Below are 20649 nucleotides of genomic sequence, written 5' to 3' on the forward strand. Positions count from 1 at the left end.
TTTCAGAGTCAATTTATTTCATTTATTCTCTTAGTCATTTTCTCTGTCTAATAATAAACTTTTCTTATTTTGTATTTAAGGGGTCACTTAATAAATTATATATTAAAAATAGGAATAATTAACTCTCTCTAAAATATGGGTTCTTTTATACTATACGTTTATATTTTTGTTTTAGCGGTGAATCTGATGTTTACACTAGCTCATTAATTAAAAATACCAAAAAAAAAAAAAAAAAAAAAAGTCCAATAAATTAGAAAAACTAGATCTAGCTATAATTACTATGGAGTATTTAATCAAGACATGACAAGTTTCAAAAAAATTAAGTTTTTGACAACTTGTAAGTATTGCAATCTGAGTCAACCCTTATAGGCACACATTATCAAAACAACCAAAAAAATCCAAATTTTATAGCATAAAAGGACAGTTTTCGCTTCCCTTATACGACTACCAAGAAGCTAAGCTAGTATTAAAAACAAAATACTTGGTATAAAATAGATATTTTAGAGACAATGACAACATTAAAAAATTAGAAAATTATAACTAGCTAGCTTAGTGTTATAGTGTACCACAAACTTTTGTTTGCTATTGAGTTAATTATACTACATATTTTTTAACTACTTAATTATATCTATTAATGCTCAAGTCGTCAAGTCACGCATTCTATCTTATCACATAAATTCAAGCGGCACTAGATTTTATTCATCATATAATGGTGCACAGTTATAGTGCAATGCATGGCTCTAAATCAGTGGACGCATTGTTATTGGTCACTGTAGTAATTGGTGTGTGTATGATGCATAAATGTCAAAGTTTGAGTACTAGTAGTACTTCATCACCATCCTTATGTGAGTTCCCGGCCATCTTCAACTTTGGAGACTCAAACTCCGACACTGGTGGCAGGTCGGCCGCGTTTGGCCAGATAGGACCACCTCATGGTGAGACGTTCTTCCATGCCCCTGCCGGAAGATACTCCGATGGACGTCACGTAATTGATTTTATAGGTATGTGTTAGTATATGTACGATTTTATTCAAGTAGTCATGTTAAGGGTTGTTGTATTGCTGTATTTTTGTACAAATATTTATACTTGCTGACTAGGATAGTTTGTTAGATACTTCCCGTAATTCTAGGGAGTTTGTTAGAAGGTGGTTAGCTGTAATAATAGCTATTTAAAGCTACTTGCTTCTCTGAATAAACTAAGTTATCATTTGATACAAAATTACTTCATTTTTACAGAAATTCTCTCTAGTTTTCTTCTTCCTCTTCTTCTGAAATTCCAGATAGTTCTGGAATTCTTCATGGTATCAGAGCAATTCCTGGTGAATTGTTGATTTACTCTGTTTTTCGTTCGATTATTTGGACGATTTCTTTGATTTCCGATCTCTTGATTTTGCGATTGCGATTTGCGATCGTTTTCTGATCTGATTTCGTTCTTCTGAGCTTTATTTAAGCTTTGATTTCTCATTAATGGCGCCTGAAGTTTCGTCTAATTCTGTTTCTACTGGAATCAACTTCAATGATCCATATTATCTTGCGAATAGTGATCATCCTGGAATGCAGCTCGGTAACGCTATTCTTACTGGTTCTAATTTCGTTAATTGGAATCGAAGTGTAAGGATGGCGTTGATTGCGAGGAACAAGTTACAATTTGTTGATGGAACTCTGCCTTCTCCAGGTATTGATCATGATGATTACCATAAATGGTTGAGAAATGATTATATGGTGATGTCTTGGCTTTTGAATTCTATGGATAAGAGTCTTGTTAAGAGTTTCATGTTTGTTAGCTCTTCTGCTGAGTTGTGGACTGAAATTTCTGAGAGGTTTGGTCATTCTAATGCACCTCAATTGTTTGAATTACATCGAATTTTGAGTTCTGCTGCTCAAAATAGTGATAATATAGCTGAGTATTATGGTAGATTGAAGAGAGTCTGGGATGAATTGCATGTTCTGGAAGGTTTTCCAGATTGTTCTTGTGGTGCTTTGTCTAAGTGTAGTTGCGGTATTCTCAAGAAGATTTTTGAGATGGATCAGAGAAGGAAGCTGATGCAATTGTTATCAGGCTTGAACAAAAACTATGATCAGGTCACTACAAATTTGTTGAGTGTTGATCCCTTACCAACAATTAATAAGGCTTATCATACTTTACAACAAATTGAGCAGCAGCATAAATTGAATCATTCTTCTGGTTCAGTTGAAATGAGTGCTTTGAATGTTTCTACACATTCTTCTGCTCAACCTAAGTTGTTTCCTAAGCCTGTTTTTCAGCAGAGAAGAGATAATTCTAAGAGGTTTAAAGGTGATCTGGTTTGTGATCATTGTAAGAAACGAGGCCATAGTGTTGATTCATGTTTTAGGTTGTATGGAGTGCCTGATTGTAGTTAATCACTTTGATAGTACCTGCTGGATAATTGATACTGGTGCTACAGATCATATGACAAGTAATTTGGCTTTGTTCACTTCTTACAAATTGCTTAAAAATCCAGTTAAAGTTAGTTTACCAGATGGATCTATTAAACTTGTGCTTTATGCTGGCAGTATATGTTTAACTCCACACATTATTTTGAAAAATGTGTTTTATATACCTGATTTCAAGCATAATCTGTTGTCAGTTGGGAGATTGCTTGATCAAAATCATTTGTGTGCTCGTTTTGAGAAAAATTCTTGTTTCTTTCAGGACTTTGTATCTAATCAAGTCAAGGCTGTTGGAACAAGAGTGTCAGGTCTTTACAGATTTAGTTCTGTTTCTTTTGTATTGTCTGCAAATAATACTAGTGGTGATTGTTATGTTAACAACACTATTACTTCAACTGTAAAGCCTAGTGTTGAGCTTGTTCATGCTAGGTTAGGTTATATTTCTGCCAGCACATTAAAGCATGTAATAGTTTCCATTCTTGGTAATAATAACTGTGATTTTTCATGTGAGGCATGTGTGTTTGGAAAACACCATAAATTGCCCTTTCCTGTTTCTGATTCAATTTCTTCTGTTCCTTTTGAGCTGGTTCATGTGGATCTTTGGGGAAAATATAGAAGACCATCTTTGTCAGGGGCTTTTTATTTCCTCACTGTTTTGGATGATCATACTAGGACAACTTGGACTTATCTTTTGCATGATAAGACTCAAGTTAGTGGTGTTTTGAAGGGATTTTTTGAGTATGTTCAGAATCAGTTTGGGCAGAGAGTTAAGACAATTAGAAGTGACAATGGTACAGAAATTATACAGGAAGAATGTACTCAGATGTTTGCTGATAGAGGGATTATACATCAGAGAAGTATTCCTGGCAACCCTCAGCAAAATGGGAGGGTTGAAAGGAAGCATAGACATTTATTAGAAACTACAAGGACTTTAAGGATCCATGCTTCTTTGCCTCTGAAGTTTTGGGGTGAGTGTCTATTGGCTGCAACTTATCTCATTAATCTTCTTCCTAGTTCTGTGTTGAAATGGAAGACACCTTTTAAATCTTTGTTTGGAAAGATTCTAGATTATAGTATTTTGAGGGTTTTTGGCTGTTTGTGTTATGCCGCACATAAGTCTGGTGACAAATTTGATCCTAGGGCAAGGAAGTGTGTTTTTATTGGTTATCCATATGGACAAAAAGGGTACAAGTTGTATGATCTTGTTGCTAATAAGATCATTTTGAGCAGAGATGTGGTGTTTTGTGAAACTACTTTCCCTTTTAAGTTTCCTAAGCCAGTTGATGTTGTTCCTATTCTTCCAATGGTTAATCCTGCTCCTGTTGAATCAAGTCCTAATATTCCTAATGTTACTCATAATTCTGCTGATTCTGATTCAGATTTGGATTTACTTAGTAATATTGATCATATGATCCCTAATTCTCATTCTGATCCTGTTTCTCCATCAAATTCAGCTATTCCCAATGACTCTTTTTCTTCTGATCATTCTATTCTTTCTTCTTCTCCTTCTAATAATTCTTCTCCTCCTATTAGGCAGTCTACTAGATCCAGACATCATCCTAAAAAATTCACTGATTTTCATCTTAAACTTCCTCCTTCTTTACATTTTGATACTTCTCTTAGTTCATCTTTTAGTGTGTTTTCTGAGCCTGCTTTGGCTTTTATGGCTCAAGACTCTTTGGTAAGTTTGGAAAATGTACTTACTGCTTATGAACCAAGTACATATAACCAAGCTAAAGATCATTCAGAGTGGGTGGAAGCTATGCAGAAAGAGTTTGATGCTATGGAGCAAACTGGAACTTGGGAGCTCACTGAGTTACCTCCTGGGAAGAAAGCTATAGGTTCAAAATGGGTGTATAAGACTAAGTTTAGGTCTGATGGCTCTATTGAGAGATGTAAGGCAAGAATTGTGGCTAGGGGTGATAAGCAGATTGAGGGTAAGGACTATAAACATACATTTAGTCCTGTTGTAAAGTTCACTACTGTCAGGGTCATTATTGCTTTGGCTGCTGCTTTTGGATGGGATATACAGCAGGTTGATGTGAACAATGCTTTCTTGCATGGTTTTCTTGATGAAGAGGTTTATATGAAACCACCTCAAGGCTACACTAAAGCTGCTCCAGGGCAAGTTTTCAGATTGAAAAGGTCTATTTATGGACTTAAACAAGCTTCAAGATGTTGGAACAAGGAGTTGAGCAAATTCTTGATTCAATATGGCTTCACTCAATCTCAACAGGATTATTCTCTTTTTCTTATGAAGACTGATACTTCTTATACAGTTGTTGTTGCTTATGTGGATGATCTTCTGATCACTGGTACTAATGGTGAAGTAATTCAGAATTTGAAGTCTGCCCTGCATCAAGCTTTTACCATTAAGGATTTAGGTAGCCTTAAATATTTTCTGGGTATTGAGGTATCTAGGTCTCAATCTGGTATTCTTTTGAATCAGAGGAAATATATTCTTGATATGTTGAGAGATGCACATATGGAAGACTGTCATCCAGCTTCTTTTCCTTTGCCTAAGGGTTTGAAACTTAGTAAAGTTGAGGGTGATTTGCTTGATGATCCTGAGAAATACAGGAAGATTATTGGCAAACTTTTGTATTTGAATTTGACCAGGCCAGATATTAGCTATGCTGTTCAACAATTGAGTCAATTTCTTCATGATCCTAGGGATCCACATCTCTCTGCTGCTGTTCATGTGTTAAGGTATCTTAAGGGTACTTTACACTATGGACTGTTTTATCCTGCTCAATCAGATCTGAAGCTTACTAGTTATTGTGATGCTGATTGGGACACTTGTGTGGATTCAAGAAGGTCTTTGTCTGGTTATTGTATTTTTCTTGGCAAAGCTTTGATTTCTTGGAAGACCAAGAAACAGAAAGTTCTGTCTAAAAGCTCTACTGAAGCTGAATACAGAAGCATGAGTTATTCAACAAATGAGCTAATTTGGGTGGAAAGGTTGTTTTATGATTTGGGATATGATATTCCAACTCCTATAACTTTGTATTGTGATAATGTTTCTGCTCAACTCATAGCAGAAAATCCATGTTTTCATGAGAAAACAAAGCATTTGAGATCTAAGTCTCAGAAGATGGATGTTCATTTTATCAGGGAGCAGGTTCAATCGGGTTTTATCCAGCTATTCCATGTAAAGTCAGCTCTACAGCTTGCTGATCTCATGACTAAGGCCTTGGGTACAGATCAGCACAGGTTTCTTTGCTCCAAGATTGGTATTGTTTGTCAGCCTCCAGTTCAAGATTGGCCCTTAGCTGTTCCATCTTGAGAGGGGGGTGTTAAGGGTTGTTGTATTGCTGTATTTTTGTACAAATATTTATACTTGCTGACTAGGATAGTTTGTTAGATACTTCCCGTAATTCTAGGGAGTTTGTTAGAAGGTGGTTAGCTGTAATAATAGCTATTTAAAGCTACTTGCTTCTCTGAATAAACTAAGTTATCATTTGATATAAAATTACTTCATTTTTACAGAAATTCTCTCTAGTTTTCTTCTTCCTCTTCTTCTGAAATTCCAGATAGTTCTAGAATTCTTCAAGTCATATTTCAAAAGAGTGAAAGACTACTATAAAATTTTCAGTTTATTCTAATGTCAAACTTTGATTTCATGTTCTCCACTCTAGTACTCTATATTCTTTTACCCCAAATGTGATATAATAACCCAATGCTTCAAAGTTGAACAAAACTTACTACTACGTTCTCAAAATATTTTACCCATTTTGCACTATTAAGTATCTATAAATAATTTGTAAATAAAAATTAATTGCTGCAAAAATATACTCCTTAGTTGATTATTACTTAATATTGCAATTTTTTTTAATTAATGCTAATAGATAGTCAAAATAGATGAAGTTGTATATCGACAAACATGTCCAAAAGAAACAAGTAAGATATTGTACGTTAGAGAGGGTTTATAGTATAACCGTGCCCACTTAGATCAAATGTGGCTAACCAAAGTAACTATCATCATTGTTTTGAGTGTGAATGTATGTAATAATATTGTTTTGTTGCATTTATATTGAACTCCTTCATCATTCTTGTATGTTAATTTAATATTAAATCCATAATAAACTATGAAGCACTTGTATAACGAAAATTTTTATGCAGCTGAAATCTTTGGACTTCCATATCTCAACGGGTTCCTTGATTCAGTTGGATCTAACTTTAGCCATGGAGCCAACTTTGCTACGGCAGGATCTACTATTAGACCTCAGACTACCATTTATTATAGCCCATTTTCTCTTAAAATCCAATCTAATCAATATTATGATTTCCACCAACGCTCTCAAATCTTTCGTGATAAAGGTACTTAAAATATGTACTTCTTTTGTTTTTTTATTTTTCCTGTCCTAAACATTTTTTTTTTTATGTAGTCTTTTTCAATGTGTTCGAGGTCTAATGCATTTTTTCCTTTTCATTTTCTTGATCTCGAAAGATATTTTCAAGAAATTATTGCCAAAGGCAGAGTATTTCTCGGAAGCTCTTTACACATTCGATATTGGCCAAAATGATTTGGTGGCTAGTTATTTTCCAAACATGTCAATCGATCAAGTTAAGGCAGCCATACCCGACATGTTGGATCAATTCAAGACATATGCCAAGGTACATAACCAACCACTTTCATCTTCTATATAATAAAGTAATAAACACATGTAATATTGTTATGTAACGTTGTATAGGGAAATGATTTTGGCACACCCTTAATTGATTTTGGCACACCCCTATGTGAGAGCACAGTTTTATATGCTCTTCTTACATAAGGGTGTGCCAAAATCAATTTCCCGTTGTATAGGATACCTTTCAAGTTTTACTACATTCTTAATTATGCAGTCCATATACGAGCAAGGAGCAAGGTACTTTTGGATACACAATACGGGCCCACTTGGATGCCTACCGTATGTGCTGGATGGCCTCCCACTTACCACCCAAATGGACCCAATTGGATGTGCAATCCCTATTAATGAATTGGCCCAATACTTTAACATTGGGCTAAAGAAAGCTGTGGCCCAGCTCAGAGAAGACATGCCATTAGCCTCAATCACATACGTTGATGTCTACTCAATTAAGTATGACCTCATTAGCAATGCTAACAAATATGGTACGTACTTAATACAAAATTTAAATACTTTCTCGTTCTATTTCGTTATTCTTGTTCGAAATTTCATTGTGAGATTAAAAAAAAATTCGATTCGATTTAAGTACTTGGATTTCATATAGCAAAATTTGCTCGGTGTTTCTAATTATTTTCCAATTTATGTATTTTTTCGAATTTTGAGATGATTGATTGGTCGTACATTATGTAGGTTTTATAGATTCATTAAAAGCATGTTGTGGACAAGGAGGAAAATATAACTATGACTCGCATAAAGGTTGTGGAGCAAGGTATATGGATCATGGTAAAGAAATTTTAGTTGGAGCTTGCAAAAATCCACAAGTCAAGATCAGTTGGGATGGAGCTCATTAAACTGATGCGGCTAACAAATGGGTCTTTGGTCGTTTAGCTGATGGATCATATTCGGATCCGCCTATTCCATTGAAAAGGGCATGCTACAAGAGCTAATCACTTGGATCATGTTTGGGTTTGTTGCAAAATTAGAATAAATCTATAAGAGGTATATTTGGTTCATCAATATAGATAGAACCTTAGAGGTTTTAGTATTGATATGAAAAATAAAGTAATAACAATACAGTAAATTTAACTTTAAAAGCTGCAATTTTTTTTCATTCATAAAATGTAACCTACAAAAACATTCTCCAAATTTAATTAAAAATTAAACCAAAAACTTGACTAAAGCAGAAGGGTTGGAATACGTGCCGTCATACCTTGACACCACCACATACTTTGCACAAATTACATAATTTAACAAATTTCGTGGTAGCTCGGTGAAAGAAATTTCATATATTTGATATTGATATGAAAAATAAAGTTACTTTAAAGGTAATTGGTGAATGAAATTTCATTTATATCAAATATTTAAGCATTTAAAGACCTGAGAACAAATTTTGAATATAATTATTTAATTGGAGTTCGCATACTAAGCCAATTCAATACTTGGCTTGATTGACAATCATAAAAGAGTACACATTTGTAGTAACCAAAGCTAATGACAGGCATTTTTCAAGGAAATAGGAGGATCCGAATAAGAACCATCGACAATCCGATCAAAGATCCATTTGTTAGCTGCTTCAGTGTAATGGACACCGTCCCAATTGATAGATACCGAAGGATCTTTACACGCTTTTCCTACTAAAATCTGTTTGCCCTTGACAGTTATCTTCCCTCCACAACCAATGTGCTCGTTATAATTGTACTTTCCTCCGTGACCACAACAAGCCCTTAGTGGATGCTCAAAACCTTAACAAAAAGTTCAAAAGGAATGAAAGAAATCAAATTCACGTTTCTAAATTGTGGGGGTATTATGTATGATTGTGTTGATGATGGTCCAATGTTGTTTACAACGCATGCTTAATTGCTTAGACTTATTGATTACCACATCATATAGGCATTTTCAAAAAGTAGCGAATGATGAAACTCCACACGTTCCTTTGCTTACAACAAATGCATATTGTTTGTCATTAGTCATCATATTCATACTCCGTACGATATGATTTGACATAGGTTTGAACTGTAATAACTACATTAAATATGATCTTTTAAAAATCAAAATTTTCCTAATAGATACTCTAAAAATGTTAACATGTGCAATTGCAATGTAATCATATAATCATAATTGTAATTAAAACAAAAAAATAAAATAAAATCACACGCTATTGTTTCAATCACAAACAATTTAACATGATGATTTCTTTTCAAACCTAGCTTCCATCGTAACAATAATATGTTGTTCGATATTCAACCTCTACCGTTATCAGCACCTCTAATTTACCAATGCCTATTACTAGATCGATTTACCGTTGTCTTCTGCCATAATTTATGGCACCATACCAATAGCCACGATGAACTCAAAGTTACATTAAAAATGTTGAACATCTATCACATGATCATATTTTAACCATTAAAAAAAATTACTGATTTTGAACGAGGTGAATGTAGATTACCAAAGACATGCATCATCATACAATAAAATTGTACAAGAGTAGAAAACTAACCATATTTAGTAGCATGGCTAATGAGGTCGTACTTGACAGAATAAACATCAACATAAGTTAAGGTCGCATGGGCTAACTTTTTTCTTAGGTGGACCACCACTTCCTTTAACTTTCGGTTGAAGTATTGGGCCACTTCGTTTTGTGGGCTGGCACATCCTACTTTGTCCACTTGGCCTGCCGTGATTGGCACGCGGTCCATTACGTATGGTAAGCATCCTACTGGTCCTGTATTGTGTATCCAAAAATACCTACCTCCTTGATCATATATGTCCTATACAACCACATCAAAATGGTAAAATACATCATCATTCATGACTTATAATTCCACATTGATGTAATGAGATTCAATTTTAGGTCGTGGACACAAAACTTTAATCCAAAGTAACATCAATTGAAATGATTGACATTCACATGTATATACAGAGTACATGTCTTTTGGGTAAACTCTTTGGGCTAACCAATTCTCAATGCACTTGAATGCATGTATGACTAATTGTCAACCGACTTCAAGTAGTTTTTTAAGGGGAAAAGAGATTCATCATCTATTTTTAGGACCCTCAAACCCATTAATAATCCATGATAAAAGCCGGAATTTTAAAGTAAAGTAAAAAAAAAAAAAAAAAAAATATCAAACGCACATAAATTATTCTCATCATAATATATTAGTTTGCGTTCCTATTCTACAAATTCAAGATCCGAATAATGACATATATGAGGCGATGAAAATACATCAATATATGAAGGGAAAAAAAAAATAAAAACATAATTCCTTTACCTTAATAACAGTAGTTAATTGACCTAACACATCTGGAACATTTGCTTTAACTTCGTCAGTAGACATGTTTAGGAAAAATCCAGCCGTTAAATCATTTTGACCAATATCAAAAGTATACAAAGCCTTTGAGAAATATTCTCCTTTTGGTAGCAATTCCTTGAAGACATGTCCTGTTATATTTCATGAATCATTACATAATAATTTGGGTATAATTGAAAGGAGAAAGGATAACAAATTAAAAACTGACCTTTGTTACGTATAATTTGGGTACGTCGATGAAAGTCACTGAATTCGTAAAATTGAACGTTCAAAGATATAGGGCTAAACCCACTTTGATGAAGGGTTGTGTTTTGAGGTCGAATGGTCGAACCAGCCGTAGCGAAATTCGCCCCATGGCTGAAGTTCGATCCCACAGCATCTAGGAAGGCACTCAGATAAGGAAGTCCCAAGCTTTGTGCTTTTACCAAAAAAAAAAGGTTTTACCAAAAAATCAGCTTAATTAAGGGTCTGTTCACATTTACTTAATTTCAGTTCAGTTCAGTTCAGCTCCAATCAGTTCAGTTCAGTTCCAATCAGTTCAGTTCAGTTCAGTTCAATTCAGCTCTTAATTTCTCTCTCACATAAAATATTCATTTCAGCTCAGTTCAGTTCAGTTCAGTTCAGTTCCAATCAGTTCAGTTCAGTTCAGTTCAGCTCCAATCAGTTCAGTTCAGTTCAGCTCATTTCAGTAAATATGAACAGGCCCTAAGTGTGTACCATATTCTTTTATAAGATGATGATTAGAAATATGAACAAAACGACAGAAGTACAAAGATATCATTATTATGTTAAGGAAGTTAAGTGAAGGACCTTAATTGTTCGGAATGAATCTCTTATTGATCAACACATACACAAGTTTGACTCTAATTATATATGCAACAACTACATCTTGACATTATGACATATATATCACGTGCGTATATGTGTTCTTACAAATATCTTTATATGTAAGTGTGATAAACGAATCCTGAATAACTAAGTAACTATGGCACAGGATTTTTTCCTAATTATTCAAATAATGTTGTATAAGGTGCAAAACAATGATTTCTTATAGTTATAGGGTTGTAACATTCATAAGATGGATTTTATTAGAATCTCAACGATTTTAGCTTGCACATAATGACAATTGACAAACAACAATAATAGGCCATACTCTTGTGCATACATATCTTTTAACCAGTTTTTTTTATCCTATATGCTTCGAATTTCTAAAAGTACGATGGACCTAACGATACAAACAAATTATGAATATACCATAATCCTTTAGTTATTCTTTGAGGACAAAATAAAAGCCACGCTTAGTAATAAAGTGCAATAATTTTTTAGATTGGTCTTGATCTTCCAAGATGCAATAATGAGTGTACGTACAAATGTACAATGCAACAAATATTTTAGATATTTAGGTATCACCGTTAAAACTATATAAGGAAAATGATATATATAATCCCCATTTAAAGTTGCATATGTGAAGTTAGAAATGCAAATATTAAGTCAAATAAAGCATAACTACTTATATCAATTGACGTATGATTTTGTCATATATTTGTCCTTGTTCAAAAAATACATGCACTAGATGTGTAAGGATAAATATATCATTATCCTAATGATAATGGTAAGTTTTTATAGCTAAAATGGGATTAGAAAAAAGGAAGGATATGTTCCAAATAAGGACACAATTGAAAGGTAAAAATGATTTTGATTATGATAAGAGTTACAACAACAAAGAAAAACATTACCAATGAAATCAATGACAAGGCGGCCATCGCAGTATCTCCCGGCAGGTGAGTGGAAGAAAGTCTCGCCGTGAGGCGGTCCTGCCTGGCCAAACGCCGCGGACAAGCCACCGGTGTCCGAGTTCGAGTCTCCGAAGTTAAAGATTGCTGGAAACATGCATTCACCTTTGTTATCAATTGCGCAATTTGCTAGCACGACTAGAGTTGATGCCAATGCTAGGGATCTTACAATTTTTAGGTTGACACACTCCATCATTTCTACAAGGAAAGAACAAGTGAGAGGATAGAGAGAAAATGTGTGTTTTGTTTAGTTTGTGGTGTGAGCAATTGCATAAATATAAGAAGGGGCCAAAAGGAGGGAACTAAAATGTACAAATGGGACCAAGATGGAAATGGTTCAAGGAATATTATTATATTGCATTGACTTGTTTCTCCATAAAACAATATTGCATTGACTTATATAGTTCGACCGACAATTAAATATTACTTCTTCTGTTTTTTTTTTATAAATCCTGATATAACTATTAATGGAGATTTGAGCATCAAATTGGCTAAATTTGGAAGTTTCATGCTAATCGATTGAAATGTGAATTAAGGAGTATGCACTCCAAATTGGGCGTAATTTATATAACTTTTGAATTCCCTATCTATCATTATCTGCTAATTATCCGTCCTTGTGGCTCTCTAAAGAGTCTAAACACCCAAAAAAAAATAATGCTAATTATTAGTTTGATCCTTATTTACATAAAAGTTGCTAATATTAGAACTTTAAATAGACATTTTTATAAATAGATCGGATTTTCAAGGCTAGTAATTTTTTTTTTGGATCTAAATTGTGCATAAGATTGATGAGATATATGTATTTATAATATACAAGTATATTTATGATCGATAATTAGCTAGGACAATAAAATAGAAGGAATCATATTATTATCTAGACTAGTTTGATATGATTTAACAATTTAACTAAACTTTTGACCGCATTTTATAAAGAATAACATAATCAAAATAGATCTTGTTAGATTTGTTTCAATGTGAACTTTTTAAATATGTAATCTTCATTATTTTTTTAATTGATACGCAATTAACGATATTTAACAATAAGTAAATGATACGGAGCAATTAAAAATTCTGATCAGTTCTGAATGTTTCTAGTTTGGTTTGATCTGATCTGAATTAATTGAGTAATAAGTATCTGAAACACGTTGAAAAGAACAAGTCTTTAATTTATATAATGTTCATTTGGTGCAATCAAGTGGTTCTACGTTGATCTGAACGAGTTTCCATTGTTAAAGAGGCTGAATGACTCTTACTATCAATCAGCTAAGCACGTTTCGAGATGCTGTAATTGAAGTACAGCCTGATTCTCTTGATGGTCATGAATGAATGATACTATAAATCAATTAAGAAAATATGAAGTTTCCTCTGTCATCATTTACATGGTATAAATAATAAGTCCATCAATGTAACAGATTAATTACTTGTAATATAAGAAGAAGATCAATAACACTACATCACTACTGTGAAGCTTTCTTGTAATCCCTCCGTCCCTTAATACAATGTCTCTTTCTCTTTATTATGTGAGGAATAAATGCTCAAAAGATGCATTGTATTAGAGGACGGAGGGAGCACTTTTCTTTTGCTATTTGAAGAAAATGGAAACAAACCTCTATATTTCAGCTTTGAAATTTTCACCCACATGACAAGGTTGTGGTAAAATAATGGCACCAAAGCTTCCAACGTTTTAAATTACGATTGTATTGTTACAGTACACTTTAACTTTTACACTTGTATCATTCATCGGTTTTGCACAACACATTACAATACTACGTATTTGTTAGTTATCAATTCATAAAAAGTTAAAAAATGGGAAAAAAAAAATATTGAGATTAATATGGAAAGAAGAAGTTACTGACAGTAACAATGACTTCATGGCCCAATGGATAAGGCGCTGGTCTACGAAACCAGAGATTCTGGGTTCGATCCCCAGTGGAGTCGCATATCTTTAGTATAAAGTAAGTACTATTTTTGCTGAATAATTAATGGAGATATTATATCTTTATTTAAATAGGTAGTTCTAAATAGAATTTACCTTGTTGTTTTTCTAGCTGACATGAATTATGAAATCAGAAGGCAATCATTATTCAATTCATCATATATTCAAATTAAAAGTACATTTATGTAAAGATTGTTGTGTTACATTGAACATAGCTAAAATAAGTTTTAATAAGCTTGGATAATTCAAAATAAGTACAACAAGTAAAATAAGTTTAACATTCGATTTGCTTCAAATAAGTTCAACAAGTTCTATAAGTTTTTATGAAGTTAATTCATAGCTAAAAAAAAGTTTTAATAAACTCATATTAATTTTTTAGTAATAAAAAAAAGTCAAGTTTAAAGAACACATCATAAGGATTAACTTCTTTCAAATTGTTTGATCAACATATATCATGCAAACTCTTGTTAAAATATCCCTCCTCGTACTCTTATATACAGTTTTTTTTTTTTTTTTTTTTGTTTGTTTGTTATACTGTTATTGCTTAAAAAGCTAAGCACACAAATTGAAGGAGAATAAGATTAAAAAATTAAAATTTACTGATTAATAAAAGACAAAAAGTGAGAGTGTATATATACAATTTCATGAGAGTTAATATCAGACGGGAGTAATTCCGACTCCATGGCCCAATGGATAAGGCGCTGGTCTACGAAACCAGAGATTCTGGGTTCGATCCCCAGTGGAGTCGTTTTTTTAATTATATGCTGTTTTGAAATAAAAAAAAGTAAGCTCTAGTATGTCTTATTACGGTATTACCTTCATTTCACAATACTTGAAGTAAGCTCTAGTTTTTTTTTATTACCTTCGTTTCACAATAGTTGCACGATTTATTTGTATTTTGATGAAGGATTCTGAGGAGACGAGCTGCGATTCAATAGTACACTTGTCAAAACTGATCCACCCTAAACATGGTCAATTTTTCAAGTTAACAGGAAATATATTTTTAAGCATCTACTGTAAAGATATACTGAAGCTGTAAACAATAGGATCATTGATCAATATACCAAAGCTCAGATCATGATCATTTCAAATTTTGATGACTATAAAGATCAGTCAATTAGTAATACCCACTTGGATGGATTGTGTAAACATGTAGTCGCAAATCTAGGTATAAAATGAAATGGGGACTGAAGCCAAGAGAAAGCAGTGACAATATTAGGTCATTCTCCAGAATTACTTCAAAGGGAAGACTTCGTACATAAACTAGTCAAGGGTATAGGAGGATCAGAGAGAGACCCATCCGAAATACGGTTTGCAACCCATTGATTGGCAGCCTCGGTGTAATGTATACTGTCCCAACTTAAGTATTCTGAAGGATTACTGCACGGAGTTGCATAAACTGCAGTCCCGTTCACTTCTGCTTTGTTCCAACAATGCAAGCTAGAATAATTACCAGTATACTTGCAGCAGAAACCGAGTGGATCAACAAAACCTGAAATCGCCATGGACACAAAATATCAGCTAATGCTTGAATACAGGAGGGGGAGATGAGAAGATAAATATCGGAGATGGCAAATTTTACTGATCACAGGCATGTTTATAAGAGATTTTGGAAGATCTCCTGAATAATAAGTGAGTTTGGATGCATTTGACTCTCGCTGAGGAAGTGGGGGAGGGGGCATAGCCCGCATAGGCTTGTCACAAATCTTACCATATTTCTTTGATTCACTAATCAGTGAGTATTTAGCTGAGTAAATGTCAACATATACAAGAAGGGAATCGTGGAGTTGAGTCCTCAGTTCAGAAATCCTATTCTTGAGTTGCTCGTTGAACTCATTGGCTACCTCATTGTAAGACTTGACACAACCAGCTCCATCCACATTTCCAGGCTGGGGAGGATATTTCACCAAAATATATGGCAAGCAACCGATAGGGCCAGTGTTATGCATCCAAAATGTCCTGGCTCCTAAACTGTGAAGTTTCTGAGAAGATGGAAAGTAAGAGTAAATTTTTATTCGACATCAGTATGGAAGAATGCAGGTGTAGGACTGAAAGATATAGTCTCCTATTTTCCTAATTATGAAACCAAACCAAACCAAACAGAAAATCCAAATCTAACTCACTGTTCTTTGAAAATCTAAGTGGTTGATCAGTTGATGCATATGGGATATAATATAACTGATGGCAAAAGTTCCCTTCACATTAAATCATCTGGGTTGCAGAAGGAATACAGCAATGATAAATGGATTATGATATAAATGAAACCATAGATAATCATTAACCAGATGGTTCAGATTACTAATCTATTAAAACTGTATTTTTTTTTTTATATCTTCAGTATGCATTATATACTCTAAATGATATCAAGACCCCCCAAACACCCCCTCCCCCCCCCCCCCCCACCCCCCCCCCCCCCCCCCCAAACACACACACACACACACACACACACACATGAATCAACATAGTATTGGTAATGGAGTGTAGAATATGTAAGCAAATAAATTATGCATGTTGAACTTGCAGTTACCTTTATTGCCATTGCAAACTGATTTACAAGCTTAGGAATAATTTCACGAGCTTCATCCTCTGTCATAGTCGTTAATGCATGATGAAGGTCATTTTGCCCAATATCTAATGTGTATAGGGCCTTTGAGAAGTCTTCAAGTCTTGGGAAGCGGCTCTTAATGTTATCTAAAAACCAAAAGCCACAAAGCTGATACACAATCAGGACAAAAATCTTATGCTGCTGAAACCTCTTTCTACAAAAAAAAAAAAAAAAAAGATTTTAATGTAGTCCACAACCTTGTGCAGATAGTTCACTAGTCCGTTCTTTCAACCCTTCAAACTGAAAAAGTTGTACATCGAGGGAAAGAGGATTAATACCACCTCCAAACAGCTTCCCATCAACATGCTGAATTGTGGTCCCACTTGCAGCAAAATCTGCACCATGCTGAAAGTTGCCTTGAAGTGCATCCAAATATGCACTCAAAAAAGGCAATCCCAACTTCTCGGCTGCAGGAAATTTGGGGAAATATGAGAGCAAGGGTGTGGACTCATCAAATACTATCAAACTTGAAAAGATATAAAGTCCTATTCACCCCTGTACATCTAAGAATGTATGATTTAAGAAGAAAACAAGTTTAGTTCGCTTGGTAGTATGCAGTTAAACAAGTTTAATTCACTTGATAATAGCACAAAAGCTGGCACCAAACATCAGTGGAAGGTACTTAATCATTTCAAATGATTCAAAGTAATGTGTTACTTCTCTAAAGAGCTACATTCTAGGACAAACTGATACCAATCACAAGCTTATCAGTCCAACAGAGAGACGACAATTTCAAGAACACGAAAGCATAGGTAATTAGCAAGAAATCCATGGAATGTGCAAGCATAAGTTCCAGACGATGAAATTAAGAATGAGTTTAGCAGCATCAACTCACTACTCACCAATGAAATCAATCATTAACCGCCCATCACAATACCTTCCAGAAGGTTTGCCAAAGAAGGATATACCATTCGGATGTGGAACACGTCGAAATGCAGCTGACACACAACCAGTATCAGAATTAGAGTCACCGAAGTTGTAAATGGCAGGAATTCGACATTCTTCCGTTAAACCAACTGCCCTTTTGCTTCGCGGTCCAAGAGATAAAAGTAATGCAAACCCAACAATTACACCAACCCCAATTGCCATTACTACCAGACGGTTTTTCAGTCCCCAGGTAGCATTAAATCTCTTACTAACAGAACTCCACCAACTCATCATCATTTTATAGTCTCCTCTTTCAACCATTTCATCAAACATGTCATACTCAATCTAAAGCTCTAGCTGAATCCCAGCACAAAAAACTTCTCTCAAGCATTCATACTATCTCCTACAACAGAAATACAGAATAACTAAAACAATTTAGCACATCAAACATCTTTCTCATTCACGCATTTTATCAAACACCTAATGTGCAACATAGATCACAAGAAGAACAACAAACAACAGTTCTTATCATTTTCTACTACTCTTAAAACAGAAAGAACACGCATTTCAATCATACCCAAAAGCTGATAAAGCTTCATTATCAAATCATAATAACGAAATAAAAGATATTTAAAATGGTGAGAAAAATTGATTATTGGGAAGAACATACCTTACAGCTTGAAGTATAAAAAGTGAAATTATTATGTGATTTGGGATTGAATTGCTGAGAAATGATTAAAATAATATACTTTGAGCTTAATTTACAAGATGCGATCTGAGATAGATGGTGAATTGGTGATTGGCGAACATCAAATCGATAAAAATAATCAAGTTTGAGCTTAATTTGCAAGAAATGTTTAATAAAAAGAATTGAGAAAGAAGGGAGTATTTAACAGTGGTATGTCTTTATAAAAAAAATGTCAGCGAAAATGATAACAGGAACTATACATTATGCTTAAGTTTAAAGTTATGTGGATCTAAGGGAAGTTTAAGAGTCTATATTTGATTGATAAAGTCTATCATATTATGATCTGTTAAATTCCGAAACAATATGAAATGGGCCTGGGCAACCCGAACAAGGAGGAGGAGAGTTAGGTCCACAAACAAGGCTTTGGAGCTTCCATACTAAAACCAATTGGCAATAGTAGGAGTTACTCCTTTACCTTATAAAGTGGAACCACATCTCCTCTTTCTCCAATGTGGGACACTCATAAGTGGGCTACAATGGGATTCAACACCAGCTAAAAACCTGATATTAGTAACATTTATCGAAGGGGCATTACATTAATGAGTAGGAGACACAAAGAGCAACAAGTTGGGAGATCAGATCATCATCATTTACACATTAAACACACAATTTAGCTAAGGATAGCGGAGGATCCGAAAATGATCCATCCAAAATCCGGTCAGCGACCCAACGATTTGCAGCCTCAGTGTAATGCACACCATCCCAACTAATGTATTCAGAAGGACTATTACAAGGAGTTGGATGGGTTGTAGTGGTGTCGTTAACAATTTTCATTTCCCAGTAAGGTACATGATATTCTGCACAATCTTTGCAGCAGTAACTGAAAGGATCAACAAAACCTGCCATCACAGTTAAACTGTTGCATTAACATGCCTATCGTGTAGAAAACGAGTAGTAATTAAGTTTTGTGAATTAAGTACCATTTTGAGTCGCGTCTCTTATAAGAGTGTACTTGGCAGAGTATATGTGTACAATTACAAGAAGTGAGTCATGAAAAGTAGCGCGTAATTCAGACACTTTGTCCTTGAGTAGACGGTTGAACTCTTGAGCTAACTCATTATAAGACTTCACACAACCTATTTCATCAGTAAATTGAGTATTGGAAAGATTTCTCTTCACAGTATCCACATAATCCGGTAAGCAACCAAACGGTCCTGTATTGTGTATCCAAAATTTCCTAGCTCCTCCTTGGTGTAGATTCTGAAAATGACAACAGAATATTTCGAGTTGGCTGTAAACCAGTGGAAGAAAAAGGGAACTTATATAGCATATATATCACTTACCTCTATCGCCGAAGCAAAGTAATTGATTATAAAAGGAAGAGACTCTTGTACTTGATCCTCTGTTGTTAATCTTAACAGAAAATCAATGTCATTTTGACCAATATCAAAAACATAAAGGGCCTTTGAGAAGTCTTCAGGCCTTGGCAACCGTGATTTAGCATTGGAGGTTTTAGCTGCAATTCACACGCAAAAAGAAAGAATAAAAACAAATCTTGAACTTGTAGTAAAGAGGCGTGTATGATAATAATGATCAAGTTGTTGATAACAAAAAAAAAAGGCAATTGCCAACCTTGCTGATATAGCTCGAGAGACCGTTCCTTTAACCGGTATCAGAATTCGAGTCACCAAAGTTGTAAATTGCAGGAATTCGACATTCTTTACTTAGAGGTGTAAGGGGTGGTACACCATTTAAAACTATCCCCAAAGCTAACACAAGTAAGCAACTTCCAGTAACAAAATTACACCAATTCATTGTTTCAACAAATAAGTAGCACTCAAGAATGAACAAGATGAAAGAAATATATCCAGATTACAAAAAAAAATATCAGTTTCATAGTTTCACTGTTTCAGAACCTTTTTGTCAAAAAAGTCAAAAGCATAATACACGTTTTTCATCAGATAAACCTACATAAATCAATCAATATTCGATGGTTGTTCAATCTTACGCCTTTTGACAAAGACAGCAACTAATAAGAAAACTGGAAAGCGAGAAGCTTTTAGAGAATACATTAAGAGTACAACTGATGAACATAAGGCACATACATATTCAAATGATTTCCAATGCACAGGATCATCGTTCACATAGTCCTTATTGGTTAGGATCATAGACGACTTGGAGAATAGCAAACGTGAAAGTGCACGAAAGAACGACTACTGCGTCCATTGTCAGATTTAAAAAGACTTTACATACAGTATTAGAAACTGAAAAAAATATGCATATTAATACAACAGAAAAGATGTAAAATCATTCAGGGGAAGGGGGATACAAAATCCATGCAAATTCCTGTTGTGATGTACATCGACACATTTTGAACCAACAAAAATAAGTAAAAAGACTCCAACATAAC

General features: G+C 34.3%; 3 protein-coding genes, 2 non-coding genes and 1 pseudogene across 5 annotated transcripts; 3 read left to right on the forward strand and 3 right to left on the reverse strand.

The window, feature by feature from the left end:
* The first annotated feature begins 709 nt into the window (after positions 1 to 709).
* On the forward strand, positions 710 to 7986 carry LOC145600767 (GDSL esterase/lipase At3g26430-like; annotated as a pseudogene).
* Positions 7987 to 8368: 382 nt separating this feature from the next.
* On the reverse strand, positions 8369 to 12396 carry LOC145600913 (GDSL esterase/lipase At3g26430-like). The gene is made up of 5 exons (XM_081656780.1): positions 12087 to 12396; positions 10559 to 10768; positions 10312 to 10481; positions 9537 to 9807; positions 8369 to 8781 (listed from the first exon to the last, which is right to left on the reverse strand). Exons 1-5 carry the CDS (start codon positions 12337 to 12339, stop codon positions 8528 to 8530), a joined length of 1158 nt encoding a protein of 385 aa, XP_081512906.1. The 5' UTR covers positions 12340 to 12396; the 3' UTR covers positions 8369 to 8527.
* A 1612-nt stretch (positions 12397 to 14008) lies between these two features.
* On the forward strand, positions 14009 to 14081 carry TRNAR-ACG (transfer RNA arginine (anticodon ACG)). The gene has a single exon. It is a non-coding gene; the product is annotated as a tRNA-Arg (tRNA).
* Positions 14082 to 14754: 673 nt separating this feature from the next.
* Positions 14755 to 14827, forward strand: TRNAR-ACG (transfer RNA arginine (anticodon ACG)). Its single transcript has one exon. It is a non-coding gene; the product is annotated as a tRNA-Arg (tRNA).
* Positions 14828 to 14965: 138 nt separating this feature from the next.
* LOC145602006 (GDSL esterase/lipase At5g14450-like) lies at positions 14966 to 18492 on the reverse strand. The gene is made up of 6 exons (XM_081658115.1): positions 18222 to 18492; positions 17527 to 17954; positions 16882 to 17091; positions 16607 to 16770; positions 15791 to 16061; positions 14966 to 15571 (listed from the first exon to the last, which is right to left on the reverse strand). Exons 2-6 carry the CDS (start codon positions 17882 to 17884, stop codon positions 15318 to 15320), a joined length of 1257 nt encoding a protein of 418 aa, XP_081514241.1. The 5' UTR covers positions 17885 to 17954; positions 18222 to 18492; the 3' UTR covers positions 14966 to 15317.
* A 404-nt stretch (positions 18493 to 18896) lies between these two features.
* On the reverse strand, positions 18897 to 20054 carry LOC145600768 (GDSL esterase/lipase At5g14450-like). The gene is made up of 4 exons (XM_081656633.1): positions 19907 to 20054; positions 19583 to 19755; positions 19220 to 19499; positions 18897 to 19138 (listed from the first exon to the last, which is right to left on the reverse strand). Exons 1-4 carry the CDS (start codon positions 20052 to 20054, stop codon positions 18897 to 18899), a joined length of 843 nt encoding a protein of 280 aa, XP_081512759.1.
* Positions 20055 to 20649: the final 595 nt, after the last annotated feature.

This window comes from Chenopodium album, chromosome 21 (assembly GCF_948465745.1).
Source record: "Chenopodium album chromosome 21, dcCheAlbu1.1, whole genome shotgun sequence".
In the NCBI taxonomy this organism is placed as follows: domain Eukaryota; kingdom Viridiplantae; phylum Streptophyta; class Magnoliopsida; order Caryophyllales; family Amaranthaceae; genus Chenopodium; species Chenopodium album.